Source organism: Acinonyx jubatus, chromosome C2 (genome assembly GCF_027475565.1).
Source record: "Acinonyx jubatus isolate Ajub_Pintada_27869175 chromosome C2, VMU_Ajub_asm_v1.0, whole genome shotgun sequence".
NCBI lineage: Eukaryota > Metazoa > Chordata > Mammalia > Carnivora > Felidae > Acinonyx > Acinonyx jubatus.
In genome coordinates this window covers 134,257,009-134,272,993 of record NC_069384.1, presented here as the reverse complement: position 1 = coordinate 134,272,993, position 15,985 = coordinate 134,257,009, and the positions used below count along the sequence as shown (strand labels likewise).

The following is a 15,985-nucleotide window of genomic DNA, read 5'->3' as shown; positions in this document are numbered from 1 at the left end:
CCTATTCTTTCAATTTGTTCTTTTAAATCTTACTATTGATACTTCCTTCGGCTTTGTAACTTCTTAGAAATACAATTCTGAATTCCCTTAACTTTTTGTTCCGTTTTATTTTTTAAGTAAGCTCGAGGCCCAATGTGGGGCTTGAACTCGTGGCCCTGAGATCAAGTCATATGGTCTACAGACTGAGCCAGCCAGGGGCCCCTCTTAACTTTTCATTTTAAATTCCATTTACTGGCTAATTGGTTGATGCTTTTAGGACTTTATTAATTTTCTCAAAATTTCACAGAAGTTCCAGATCGCAAAGTAAACTTTTTGATGTTCATGCATTCAGTCATTGAATATATATTAAATGTTAATTCCACATTAGGCTCTGACTTAGGCACTGGAGATATAGAATAAAACAACGCCTGCATAAAGCAGACATTCTGGTAGGAAGAAGTGAACATGAACAAGAAAATATACATATTAAAATAACTGAAGATCTTGCTAACTACTATGAAAATGATAAACAAGATTCTTTGCCAGAGGATAACCTGGAGAGGCAAACTCCAGAGCAGGTGGTCGGTCAGGTAAGGCAAGAGGAATACCATTGCAGGAAGAAAGAACAAATGTAAAGGCCCCAAGAGGCAGGCAGGAGCCTGGCACATGAAAGGAAGGAAAAACAGGCCAGTTTGCTAGGGCGTAAGGCTGGACACAAGATGCCATCGGATGAATCTGAAAGGCAGGCAAGTGCTGGAATGCCTAGAAACTTCAAAGTTACGGTGGGGAGCCTGGATATTCTTAATAGTCCATGAGGATCCATTGAAATATTTTAAGCAATGGAACGACATGATCCAATTTATAATCTGAGAAGATTGCTTCTGTGGCCTTGAGGTGAGAGAGTGGTGAGGAAGTAAGAATGGAGGCAAGAGAAACATTCATTATATCGCTTCTCATTTATCATGGTCAGATATCCTTCCGCACCTACCATACCTACACACACACACACACACACACACACACACATGCCTGCAACCCCCAGGGATGGAAAGTTGACCCTTCCATCAGCAGGAAACTTTTGCCTTAAATTCATTCCATTCTGTTTATTCCATTCCATTATGTTTATTTATATATGTCTTAACTATTGCCTATGACCACTCTGGAACTTCTGAAGCAAATTATGACTATATATGCATTTGTTTCACTTGAGGGTCACTTGAGACTTTGAAGTATTCTGTTTTATAACTACACTATTTAAGCATGGTTCTTGGTCTACCCAGAGAGAATATGTCAGTTGTGGGGAACTAGGATGTTATAACGTTGAGGCTTGAGGCAGCTATGATAGGTCAGCACCTCAAACCACCCACGTATGATCCCATCAGAGTGGAAAGAAGCTGCTGAAAGTACATGCTCCTCACGGGCTCCCTTGTCTCCACCTCGGGAGCCTTCTCTGAACTCTGGGGTAACCTGTTGTGCTGCATGGGAGATGGGCATTCGAAGACCTTCACCTCGAGGTCACTGACCCTCAAGAAACTGGGGGAAATACCCCTTCCTAACGAGGCGGGAAGCCTGAAGGAAGAGACTTCATTTTTTTATGCTGATCAGATTACATGACAATAATGAAAAACTGAGGAAAAAACACACTGAAAACGTAATAGGTTTCATCACCGACAAGCCCCTCAGTAAGAAGGTATCATCCTTTTTCAACAACCACTGTGGTTTGTTGCTCCACAACCACAACGCCACCACCAAGTTAATGTGGACCATGTGAGAAGCACTTAGGTATTTGATATGTAGCCATCGAGCCCTGATTTTCGGTGCATTAGCGTGAGTAATTTTTGAAAGCACATATTTTAGATACACGTCTGTCATTTCATCACAAATTCAAAATTCTTATATTAAGGCACTAAATTTCACAACCAACAATACCTGAGTGTGCTAAAATCAATTTTATAGAGTTTACCGTGAGAAGCAGTGAAGCAAATTTCTCATAATCTGCATAGACAGGAATAACTAAATTAATCTCTGTCCATATTGGAGCCATCCAGAAGATATAAATAAGGCAAATATAGAAAAACTGGGTGCATAAAATGCATAATTAGGTCCAAACCATGCTAGTTAGCCTTTTCACAAACTTAGAGTATATTTTACAGATTTCAATTAATTTTACTATGAGAACTGGATGAGCGGTCATTCGAAAGTTACATCATTTATCATAGTTCTAGGAGTTATATCTTGCATCCATATCCCCTTCTAAATTTTGACTATTTCTTAAAATGCTTTTATGGCCTTTATTTCAAAATGGGTTGACCATCAGTCTTCTCTTTACCCAGATGTTCCATGTCACCTAACAGGGTAGTAGGTACAGGGACAAAAGGTGAACCCAGAAGGCAAAATCAGAAAGGTGACAGACAACCAAAGAGTGGGAGTTAAACTAATATGGATCAGCAATAACGGGGAATCTGGAGATGAAGAGAGAGCAAGAAGAGTGATGACAGCAGCAAGAAAGGGCCGAAGGATATATAGACACATTACATTTATATCGTTTGCATTTCCCTTCTGCAAATGTTCCTTCCTCTACAACCCACTGGTCAACCTTCCACAGAGGCTTCAACCCACTAAAAATCCTGTGGGATTCGATATTTTTATTTGTGTGAACATGTAAGGAAAGGGGCTGGGTTTCACACTGGTCTGACAGCAGAGTTGCAAAGCAAAGCAAGAATCCAAAATCTTGGGTTACCATCAGAATACGAACTTGCCTAGAAGTTGTAGTATCTTTAGAAAGAGCAGAAGACTTTTCCCCAGGGTATGGAATTATGGGGAAGGGTGGTCCAAATTTAACTAGCCTTCAGAAGGCATAGCATCCCAAAATCTATACAGAGAGAGAGAGAGACAGACAGACAGAGGGAAGTTTTGAGTGATAAATGATTAGGAAAAACAAAGCAATAAGGGTTTTGGAGGTAAGCTTCAGTTCCCCTTTGCCTTTAAAATGCAGCTGATAAGGGACCCTCTGAAAAGAAGCAATACTTATGACTTAACGAAATGGCTTATATTGAACTAACCCTCTAGTAAAAAGTAAAGCTGGACAAAATACACAAAACAACTGTTTGAAAGCACTGGAGAACAATCCGCTGAGGGAAGACTTGAAGGGTTGTGGTCCCTGAGAAAAGAGGAACACACAGGTGCATGCTCTGCATTTACCCAAGTATCTTCTTGAGGGAATTTGCTATTTCATTGTGAGGTGGAAGAGAGTAGAATAGAAAGGAGTGGTCTTACTGGCTAAGGAGACAGAAGATGGAGTTCAGGTGAACAAACCACCTGGGATTTGAGGTGTGAAATCCCAGAGAATAGGTAACTGCCTCAGTGTGGCCCTGGAGGCATGAGCCTAACATGAGCCTGCACAGGGCAGCGCTCCAGGAGACTCAGGACAAAACAGCAACCGGGAGGTTAATGGCAGAGTAGAGGTCTCGGCCACCACACAGTCTGGAGGAGAGGGAGGGTGGAGTTCAAGCCCCACCTGGGGAGGCGCTGGTAAACATCTAAGGCTTTTAGTTGAGATCCCGGAAAAACCATGTCTTAGAGCCCTGGAGGTTGGGTGAAGCTGAAACAGAGCAACCTAACAAGCCGAAGAGGAGCTCTGGACAGAATGGGAGTGATCTTGATCTGCCTGCCAGAAGAAAACCTAGGCCTGTTTGGAGGAAAATAGTAGAAACAATTTTCATAAGTGACATCTATATTCAAACAAAAGTATGTCATCTGGTAAAAAGAAGGAACCGAATGACCACAACGAAACAAAACAACGCAAGAGAAAGAACAGTGCATGAAAATAATCCCAAAGGCAATTCAGGTATTGGAGTTCAAAAATCCCTATGATTACTGTTCCAGAAAATAGGGAAAAAAAGGATAAAAAATTCAATCAAAGATATGGTATATGGATCTTTAAAAAGGAATCAAATAAAAGGAAGGCAGGGGTTGAGATCCAATATTTTCTACTTTACTATGCTGAGGCATGTTGGCTATTACTCTCTGCCCTCATTTCTTCTTTCCTCTTCAATTGCTTCCTCTAGCACACCTCCACTTTTCAAAAATAGTTGTCACGTTAGGCTGTCGTAGCGACTACAAAAGACACCTGTTGTTTTAAAAGTCCATCTGTTGAATTGGAAGATATGGAAGTGTCTTCAATAAGAGACAATATAACCAACAGTTAGTGTATAGATTTTACAGTGACAGATATCTGTGCTCAGGCTCTGTCCCTACAAGTTCATGAGGTTATAAACATGTTACTTAGCCATTCTGAATCTGTTTTCTGCTCCATAAAAATTGATGGATACTTACCTTAAAAAGTCACCACAAGCACTAAATGAGAGGCTTTATCTAGGCAGAGGGCAGAGCACAAATAAGTTCCCCCCAAATATTGATACCTCCTTTGCTGTTTGCTACCGTTAACAGAGAGAAGCACACATTCAAAACTGGTTAATCTTGAACTTCGGAATGGTGTGCCATCTACATATTGACTGTCATTTGAGATCCTCAACCAAGATGAAGTAATACACAATTTGTATTCTTTCTCTGTCTTCCAAAGTGAGGAATATTAATGCCTAACAAAATGCCTGCACAATATGGGTTAGTCAAAACAATAGTTCCTCAGGAAAAAAAAGAGTATTGCAAATATCTGGGACAAAACTCAAGGCAGCAGATTAAGCCTTTGTTGTTACAGAATGCTATGCATGCTCTGGCTTGCCTTTCAATAATCATTCCTATTAAATCATTTGTGTCTCTGACACATCTAATGAAGTCATGTTCGTGATCAGCTTAATCACAGGATGTAGCATAGTACCTATTTTGTTAGGAAAGCTGTTTGTATAAACTGAAACATGCAGCAAATACATAATTTCATAAAATACTCATTATGCTTTCAGTGTGACAATCTTTGGCTTGAATCCTTTTATGCATATTTAGTCATTTTAAGATAGACTGTTTTGGGTACTGGTTAACAAAAAGATTATTTTTGAGCAAACTCCATAACAAGCAAGTGGAACGGTAAACAATTACTAACATAGCAAACCCTGAGCCATTTTTCTAGCTGAATCTTGACATCCGGGAGAAATCACACATCGGTAGCTAAATCTTATGTATCACTGAAACGGATTCTAGTCAGAAGCACGTGAAAATAAACAGGAAAGACGCTGAATTAAGGGAGGTCATCTACAAATAATACTTTCCTAGAGCATTGATAACAAACTGCAGGCTTGACTTCTGGCTAATGATTTCATTGTTCGACTAGTGGTCGAATAATCATACTTTATTCATTCAGAGACTTTTACAAGTGAAGTCATGACATATACTTTTTACTGTTATAAATGATCTCCAGGCTCCATGTTTTAGGTCTTGGCACTAATTAGAAGTGAGACTTACATCACTCTCGTGACCTTCTCGAAGGTTGTATGTGAGGTCATGCTGAATATCTTCCACGAATTTGTGAGCATATTCTGGGTAAAGGTCTAGCACTTCAAAGAGTCCTTTGAGGATGATGCACTGAAGATCACAGTAAGTTAAAGCCTTCACATCTGCGTTGGTCTTGATCACTTGGTCCTTAATTGATAGATTTGCTCCAATTAAGTCTCCTTTCCCTTGAAACAGTGAAAAAAGAGACAGGTTAATTTTAAAGAAAAGCAAGCTGAGACTGGCGACCTCATCTGACTTACAGGCATCACTTGGCTGAGATGACACCACAAGGGAAACAGAAGCCTTCATCTCAGCGGTGTTGAGATTCGGGGCCTGGTAATTCTTTGTGGTCGGAGGTTTTCTGCACAGTAGAATGTTTAGCAGCAGCTCATATCCCCGACCCCCAGTGGTGACAACCCAAAACACCTTCAGATATTGCCAAATGTCCCCTGGCAGGCAAAACTGTTCCCAGCGAGAACAGTAGTCTAGGGGGTAAGGGCTAGGAGAGCCAGAGTTAGGAACTGTTAGGTCACAGATGGGCTCCAGACAGTCCCTCAGCATCCCATAATTGACTTTAGACAGAGAAGTTGACATCTGTGTCACAGTTGCCTCAACTCTTCAAGGGACATAGTAATGGCTCTGATTTTTTTGAGTGCAAAAAGGCTCGAAACGAGACCATCGAACGTATATTACTACTAATTTTCATTCTAACACAGTAAGGTGGGATTCATCATCAGCTTTCTAACATACTCAGGTTGTTTCATCTACCTCTAAACATGTCTACAAGACAGGAGGGCGAGGAAGGTGAGCGTGCCCTGCCTCCCTCTGCTCAGAACTGGGAGGCAGACATCAAGTATTGCGCGTCATGGACGGTGAAATCTACTACATAAAAATGTGAAACATAAGCTGCAGTTCTAATACTCTGTGACAGTGTGAAAGCCCAATTTTCCCATCAAAAAAGAAAGCGAATAAATAAAAGCTATGAGCTTTTCGCTTGTGCCACTGCAGGGAGAGAGACGTATCACCATTTGGTGGCCTGTGCCCACCCCACACCCAGCACCCCTGATGCTCTGCGTGTAACACCTCAGCCTATCAGTCTTTGGCTGGATTCACCTGCCTGGAACTAGCTGGCTTCCTTGCGTTTATGATTAGATAATATTGGCCAATGTATTTGAATCTTTAAAATCTTTCAACTGATTTGAATCAGTTTCGCTTAGCAGGAAGGTGAGCATAAATGTAAAGAGCTAACAAAAAAACCCTGATTACAGCTTCAGATTTTAGACACAGCCATTATCAGCATCCCTGTGAGAAACATGAAAGAAAATCCATTCAGTTCTCACACAAACTTAGGTTAAATGCTGAAATAATATGACCTAAGTTCACAGAGGATACTGGCATTAGATTCATGGCTACAACTTAGGAGTTTCTTTGCTTTGTCCTTCTGCATGGGCTTTAAATTTCATTATTTTTTTTAATGGCCGCCTGTTCCATTTCAGAGGGAATCAACAACCAACAACTGATCGACAGAAAACCACCAAGCAAATAGTATCTTTGGAATGGTATACAACAAATTGCCCTGTCCTCCATTCAATTAAGTTTTTAACTTCTACATTTTCATTCCTTTATCGTGCCCAGCATTTCAGGAAGCAAAGCCTCTGACTTGTATCAGACTTCAATAAAATTCTGTTTTATTGAATTTCACAGGAGAAAAAACATGCCAAATTAACCATGAACACCTGAAATGTTCATAAATATGTAACAGATAAAAATTGAACATCTGGAAATTATTGGATTACATCTAAATATTATCTCTGAATTAACATTAAATTTAAACTTTGAAATTGAGCCTAGTTGGCCAAAGAAAAAACAGGGCTAAAATCTATACTTACAGATGCTAAGGGAGTAAACAGCCACATGGTGCTAGAGAAGTCAAGTTGGATTTAAATGTTGTCACCAATAACGCTAACCTTGGAAATTGTTTCTTACATATTTTATTAGAAATCTAAATTAGTGCTCGAAAACTCAAAGTTGGGCACAGATGTAAATATATAGCCCAGATGCTCTGAATACAGCAAATTTTGAAATTTGTATATCTCAGGAGAATTTATCATGATGCAGTGTCTTGCCACAAAGAAGATTTACATTTTTCTGTGAAGCAACTGCTGTTTGGAGTGACTTTATTTATTTAAACATTAAAAAAAATGTTTATTTATTTTTGAGAGCGAGAGATAGAGTGCTAGTGGGAAAGGGAAAGAGAGAGAGGGAGACACAGAATCCGAAGCAGGCTCCGGGCCCTGAGCTGTCGGCACAGAGCCTGACACGGGGCTCGAGCTCGCGAACCGCGACAGCGTGACCTGAGACAAAGACGCTTCACTGACTGAGCCACCCAGAAACCCCTACAATGACTTGAGAGTTATCAGACTTTCCTACCTAGGGTGACTGTAGCATGGCTATTTAAGCCACAATGACCCCAGCTATAAAACACCACCAACATCTTGCCAAACTTGGCATCCTAGAAAGAATTCCAGTTTATTTATTCATCGAGTGAATATTTATGCAACACTGACATGTGTTGTGGACACTGTTGAGCCCTGGCAAGGTGAGCACTGGTAAATTACAACATGGTTTGCATCCTTGCTGATTGTACGGTCTTATGAATTTCTCACTACCGTGCATTAGGACCTTCATCTAAGTTGCCTAATTACTCTAAGTCCTGGTATCCTTATTTCTAAAAGAAGAGCAAGATCTCTATGGTCCCTTACTACTTCCATTTTTCAGAATTCTATTATTGATATTTGCTAGCCAGTTATTCTTCCACAGGGGGTGGGGGTAGCTGATGAGATGTATCTGCAAACCGTCCAGGTTAGAGCAATAACATGTTTAATTATAATTAGGCAGACTAACACCATCCGTGCAGAACACATTTATCAGTGCTTTGTCATTTTCTTTTAAACAACAATGAAGAAATTGCTGGAAAAACACAATTACCAGGACATGAAATGAAGGTGTGCAAAGCAAACAATTTCTACCCCCATAACAAATCCTTGCCTCTAAGTCAACTGCCTCCCCAGGCATCAGATTAAGAAATGCCTTCATGTATTGATTGGACAACTGAGGTGCTTGAATAAGTTATGGCTTGACAGCTGTTTGGTGATACTTCCTCCCTACAACATTATATATTAATTCATTTTGTTGGCAGAGTGAACATGTATTAAATATCTACAGATCAAATGTGAAGCCATGTGCTTAAGTGTATCAAAGTCAGTATTGATTTTAATTGGCCCTATAAGACAGTATTACCACAGGGAAACTAAAATACTCAATCTCCACCGAAATAATGTTAATCACAGGGATAAAATATTAATAATTCGTTATCCTTGTTTGGGTTTAGTCCCAATACCACACAGGAGTATTTAGAATGGTCATGTGGCAATTTGCACTTAAATCATTTTTGATGTTGTGGAAACGAATATGTGAAAATGCTAATCATGAAAATCATAATTTATGGAGGAAATCGGGGCCAAGAGCAAAAGGCAACGGATTAAATCTTTCAGCTGTGAGTAGAATGTTTTAAATAAGAAAATCCAGTTGAATTATGTATTACAAACAATGCTAATTACCTAGAAGCCATCAAATTTGTACCTATTATGTTCTAATGTTATGGCGGTTGCCTTCATATTCCATTCCTAGTATCGTTGCTAGTTACCAAATGTAAAAATTCAGCACAATTATGGGGAAAAACCACATCATATGTATTTAAACATCATGCATTATTTTGGCTTACAAGCATATGAAGCCATATAGTTCTGGAAAATAACTATATGCCCTTTTAAAAGCAGGCTATGTCAATAGGCAGGCTACAAAACTTACATAGTCCTAAGAAAGCCCATGGAAAGGTATGTTATGATTACAGTTAAGTTTTTGAAGCAAATTCAGAAATAATTATCAGTTGTAATTTAGAGCCATGAAATAATAGAATGATTGGCCTTTAACTTCACAGAGTTGAGAGTGAGCAGGAATGTTAAGTGTCTTCTTAAAAACACACAAACACAGAGAGCCTCACTCTAACACTGATGATGAACTGGCCAAGTTGAAAATAAACCCAGTCGCTCTTCTGTCAGTACTTTTCTGTTCAGGAGAAAAACATAAGAGGGTGAGTCAAGAGTTGAGCCAAAGCTCTGAAAGGCAAGCCCTACCTTTTCCCTGGTACATGGCCGACTGAGTAAACATGAAGCAATGGGAAGCACCTGTTTATTTCACTATTCCCTAGCCTCCACTCTTCACCTTTAATTGGAGATAATCACAACAACCTAACGGGGCAGTAGGATTTAAATTGGATAATGGATATAAAACACCCGGCTCATATTAGGGAGTCTCTAAATTTTAGTTCTCCTTTCCTTTTCCAAAGTATAATCTGTCTTGAAGCTTACAAACTAGAATCCAGTGATGGCAGGCTTATAGGGATGAGATAGAAAAATAGGCGTTGCTTAGACGTGGAAAAGAGCGCCGGAGATAGAGTCAAAAAACCTAGGTTAGCTTTGACTTTGGAAAAAACAGAAAACACCACTCTTATCTGTCTCTTTGTGTTAGGAAGGCTTAAGCAAGACCCGATATGTAAAAATATGTTATAAACGGTTAAGTTGTTTCTAAATCTTAGCTCTTGAATATATTCAATATAAATTAGCCCCTTTTTATGAACACAGTGGCGTACTACATTGGTGTTCAAAATATATTTAGATCACAACCTGATACGTTCGTAAGCCCCAATAAATATTTGAATAAACAAAAACCGAGTGATTTTAAAAGAAGTACACATAAAATTGTGGGTAGGAATTTTTCTATATTCACTCTACATGACACCTTTTGTCAGCTGACCTTTATATTTCAATGAACACCAATTAGGTCTTAAAAGTTGGGAGTCAGTTTTGTGGTACAAAATCTTCACAAACTATCTTGTGAATTTTCTTTGAGGAAGTTAAAAAAAATAAAAAAGAGGCCTCTGGCCACCTTGACAATATTGGGTTAGTGACTGCAATGAGAGCTCATCTTCAGTGCATAATCACTTTTGTGTTATTTCTAGCACAGATGGAGCCATTTTCATGTTCTTCTCTGACTTTGTTCTCCACAAAAATACAAAAATGCCCCTTTAAAATTGACCAGCTATTTCACTAAGAGGCAGCAGGCATCACGACTAATAATCTGGCTTTAGGAATCAGAAAGAACTGCGTTCATTTTCTTATGTTATTTGGGACAAATTAAGTTAACATACTATTTAGTCATTTGTAAAATGGGGTTAATATTCATTCTGCTGGATTTAAACAAATTTTTTTCATGTTTATTTATTTTGGGGAGAGAGAGCGCAAGAGAAAGTGGGCGAGGGGTAGAGAGTGAGAGAGGGAGACGAAGGATCTGAAGCGGGCTCTGCCCTGACCGCAAAGAGCCTGCTCTGGGGCTCAATCTCACTAACAGTGAGATCATAGCCTGAGCCAAAGTCAGACACTTAAACAACTGAGCCACCCAGGTGCCCCTGGATTTGTTTTTAATCCAGCACTATGAATCCAGATAGAGAGTGAGCACGCATATGTGAGCAGAGGAGGGGCAAAGAGAGTGACGCTCCACCGACTGAGCCACCCAGGTGCCCCAATACTGCTGGATTTTTAACAAGAATGAAATGATATGTTGAATGTGGAAACTCAGTATGTGGCAGAACAATAATAATACATAGTTGGCAAATTAAATCCATTCAAATTTGCCTGATTCCATATATTCATCCAGAATTTTCTTACAATAGCAGTACCTCCCTCCCCCCTTTTTTTCTTTTTAACTTATGCTCTAGGGTAAAATTTCATGAAGATTTTCAACTCCGACGTACCAAGAATAGCCAGCACCATGCTGTCTTTAAGAACTTCCATGGAGCCTGAGCATACAAAGTAGATGGCCTGCAAAGCATCTCCTTGACGCAGCAGATACTCCCCCGGAGCACAGAAAGAGGTTTTGATGTGTAGAGACAGAGACCTGAGGCAGCCCCGGCTGGCACACTCAAAAAGGGACAACTGTAAGATCTCCTTGTTCAAATGCATAGTGATGTCAGAACGCAGCTCATCTGGAAAGTCTTTCAAAAGCTGTCAAGATGAAAGAAGAAATCAAGTTGGGGTAAGTCTAGTCTAATTGATTTACTCTGCAAGACAAGGGGGTGTTCTTCCCACTGTTTGACCAATAAGAGTATAGAAGAGGAACTATATGTATGTGATAGTCCTGGAGAGATTTTTTTTTAGTGACTGTGACCCCAGTTAGGTGCTAATTAAAAATTAGCTGATAATAAGGCCGGGGAAGTAGAATACATTAATAAAAGATTCTGGAACGAAAACGTATGGCATACTGTGACATGCTTCTCACAAAGACTCCTATTCAGGACAGAAGATATGGAATTTGGGCCCACTGGTGTTTCCTCTAGATTATGATCACACGAAGAGAAAAGAAACCAAATAATTACTTAAAAGTATGGATTACTAGCTTGATTGGGAGGGAGCGGTTGTAGCACGTTTGTTTGATTTATAGGATACCTTTCTTACAGTGGTGGTCTGGAGTATTCCTGGGAGTCTACAGATAACACGTGTGCTGGAAGATATTTTCGGTTTTACTTTGTTGGTTCTAAAGGCACACATTAACTTAGTTAATCTCAATTCCGAGATGACACCATTTAGTAGTCATAAGAATTGGTTCCTCCGAAGAGGGCCAATGAGGATGAAAGTTAGGCAATCCAATTGACCAGAATAGCAAATTAACATAAAACACTGGTCAATCCAAAGTGGCGTAATGAAAACATAAGCCAAAGCAGATGAAAGAAGATAGACGGGTTTCACGAGGGATTAAAAAATAGGGATGAGGAAGTTGGTAGATGTGTACTTCACTTCCAAGACCTGAATCTGAGCACCTTGCTTTTACCTAAGAATATGTGCTTTCTGCCTGAAAACCTCAGCATGAGAAATGAACATTACCTCATTTGAATCTATTCCATTGTTGACTGACCAGGTTGTTTGGAAATATTCGAGCATCCTCTGCTTGAGCTGCTGGGGCAGGTGATGGACTCGTATAAAGTCCTTCAGATCCTTAGTTCTAGTGTGATAGAGGGACCATCTGGAATACATCCTCTGTATGATCGCGGTCACGTTTCCAAACACCAAGGCGTGCATCAAGGCTAGAGAAGACAACACAGCATACAGTGGGAGAGAACTATGACGGAGGGGCTCACCCGTTAAGTCTAAATTTAAGTTTATAGATCCTGAATTCAGCTGAGTATGTTTATGTGGCCATGTTGATACAGCTGTTTTGGTACAAGCATTTTGGTACAGCCACTTCACCATAGAGTGCATCTTAATGTCGTCATTTTGATCAGAGTTAAAATTGATCAGAATAAAAATATCTGCCGAAAATCCTCAGTAGTAGGCAAAATTGACCCACACTTAATCCGTTACCTGCCATTCTGGCCAGGACAAACTTTTATTTTGTACTTTTCGCATCTACATTTTTAACAGGTAAAGTTTAATAGCCATGATAAAATAATTTTAATATAATTTCATAAAATAAACTATAAAGTTATAGGTCAGTGGTTATCATAACAAATACATTTTCAAAATTAGTCTAAGTGGTTAGCCCTAGTCTTTTCCCCTAAGCCATCACTTAAAATTAGTTTTATGATATTAAGTGTGACACATTTTTATTAATAAAGGTATGCAGAAAGTGGCTAGAAATGTAACAGGATTTTCTGAGCAATCTGAAGCTGAGATTAATATGGCTCCAATCGCCAACCCCACTTTGGCTCTGTGGTTACTCCGTGGTTAAATTTTAAGGGAGATATCAAAAAATCTGAGATCATTAGAGAAACAAATACATTCACAGAGGAAAACTGGTATTCTGCCTAGTGTTATGTTGCCATCCTGAGAAGAACCAGGTGGTACATATACATAGGACTCCTGTTTTGATGAGCTTTCTCAGATTATATTTAATCCCCAATTTCTTTTTTTTAAATATGAAATTTATTCTCACATTGGTTTCCATACAACACCCAGTGCTCATCCCAACAGGTGCCCTCCTCAATACCCATCACCCACCCTCCCCTCCCTCCCACCCCCCATCAACCCTTAGTTTATTCTCAGTTTTTAAGAGTCTCTTATGCTTTGGCTCCCTCCCTCCTGAACTTTTTTTTTCCTTCCCCTCCCCCATGGTCTTCTGTTAAGTTTCTCAAGATCCACATAAGAGTGAAAATATATGATATCTGTCTTTCTCTGTATGACTTATTTCACTTAGCATCGCACTCTCCAGTTCCATCCACGTTGCTACAAAAGGCCGTATCTCATTCTTTCTCATTGCCACGTAGTATTCCGCTGTGTATATAAACCACAATTTCTTTATCCATTCATCAGTTGATGGACATTTAGGCTCTTTCCATAATTTGGCCATTGTTGAAAGTGCTGCTATAAACATTGGGGTACAAGTGCCCCTATGCATCAGCACTCCTGTATCCCTTGGGCAAATTCCTAGCAGTGCTATTGCTGGGTCATAGGGTAGGTCTATTTTTAATTTTCTGAGGAACCTCCACACTGTTTTCCAGAGTGGCTGCACAAATTTGCACTCCCAACAGTGCAAGAGGGTTCCTGTTTCTCCACATCCTCTCCAGCATCTATAGTCTCCTGATTTCTTCATTTTAGCCACTCTGACTGGTGTGAGGTGATATCTCAGTGTGGTTTCGTTAATCCCCAATTTCTTACTGAACCGTCCCCTTTCTGAAACCACCACCCAATTATAATAAGATAGAAAACTTTGTTCACACGAATTCAACAGTTGGTGGGGATTGGAGATGGGTCTTCTACCAGAAAAAAAGGGATTTCTAGGAGTTGCCCAATGTAGGGAGCGGTCAGGAATCTTAAAATCAGAAAATTCAGGACAGGAATTTGCACTAAATAGTCATCAACCAAACAGAACTGGAATGGCCCCTGCAGATGCCATCAGATAGTCCAAGAAGGTCTTCGACCCACCTGGGGCTGTGACATTGGAAGACGTGAGGGCTGGGTATAGTTACATTTATGGGCAGATCAAGTCTCAGATATTCAGATTTCAGCCCAGCAGTTTTCGGTTAAAAAAAAAAAAGACTACAAGTCTAGTAGTTTGTCTATTAGGAGCTCTCGAAGTGTCCCTGTACCAAAATCTCAATGTCCAAGGAGCTCTGTTAAAGTTTCTTACATCAAAATGGATACATTTATGCAAAAACACCAACATGTTACTGCATCTATCTTCCTGAATCTCCATCCTATTTCAGGATAGCCCCAAATAAAATTCTTTCCTCTACATTTGTCAGAAATTATGGATCACTGGCATACTAATTTCGATCTAATCTAACATTGGAATTAAAATTCTTTTAGGTTATATATCATCATTTCTCTATGAAAGATAGGATCACCATGCCTATAAAGACAGCTGGGAATAATAAGGAAACACTCAATATTTTGGAAAAGTTACTAGAATAGGGTTAAACTTAGGGCCTACATACAGGAGGAATATAATGTTGCAGAGAGAATATGGACTTCAGAATCAAACACATAGGGATATGAAACCTGACTTTGGCACTTCCTAATTGTGAACTTGGGAAGATACATAATTCCCATACGTGGATGCAGTTCCCTTATATATAAATGGGCATAGTTGTCCCTTATTCATAGGGCTTTTTTGAGATTTAAAGAGTTAATATATATATTATATAAATATAAGTATGACATTTATTATTATTTAAATATAAAATTATATTAAATATAAATCTACATTTTTTAAAGTGCTTAATGTTTTGTGTGAAAAACGGGTGCTCATTTTATGTTCATTTTCCCCATGATAGTGAAAAGCATAATCATGAATTTTCAACACGCTCCGTGGCGTAAAATATGGGGGGAAAGACTCAGGCAAGGTTTTCCAGCAACCTCGTAAATATTTAAGAGTGGTTGTTAGTGGGAATGACTTCTTGATGAAAGAAATTCAAGAAATATTTAGTAAGTTCCTGCTCCATACAAATGTAGGCAAGTGTATATTCTCCCCAAGTTTTCAAAAATGAAACGTTTTCCAACAGGTCAAAACTATCCTAAGAAAAATGTGCATTACCTAATAACTTACTGTTGAATGGCTCTTGGTAAATTCCAAATTGAGATCCATTCTTCTGTAGGAGCACAGTGGCTCTGAGGTCAAATATTTTGTTTGGAAGAAGAGCCCTCTATTTATGATAAACACTCAGCAAAGAAGAGAAGCGATTCTGCTCCAAGTCAAAGAAATTAAACACCAATTTCAGGCTCAGTTAATATACTTATGGGCTCGGTGTGTGGAAGGCCCTACCGTCTGTAAAAGTATGTAATGGTCTTTCATCGAGATTAAACTGAGTACTGAGAACAATTCTATTTCATTTATTTTAACACTGCCTTCCTTAATTACGTGTATGATTTTAACTTTGCTTTGCTTAATTATAATGTGTGTAGAGCACTTAAAGTAAGAGAAGTGATATGTTCAGACCGTTTAGCATCCT

At 39.3% G+C, this 15,985-nt stretch overlaps 1 protein-coding gene across 1 annotated transcript in view; it reads right to left on the bottom strand.

Annotated features, from left to right (window-relative positions):
- Window positions 1-15,985, bottom strand: part of KCNH8 (potassium voltage-gated channel subfamily H member 8) — a 352,744-nt gene that overhangs the window by 49,817 nt on the left and 286,942 nt on the right. The window contains exons 9-11 of the mRNA XM_053221505.1: window positions 12,423-12,622; window positions 11,297-11,546; window positions 5,395-5,609 (exon numbers count right to left, since the gene is read on the bottom strand). Coding sequence (XP_053077480.1) covers window positions 5,395-5,609; window positions 11,297-11,546; window positions 12,423-12,622 — 665 coding nt within the window. The remainder of the gene's footprint in view (window positions 1-5,394; window positions 5,610-11,296; window positions 11,547-12,422; window positions 12,623-15,985) is intronic.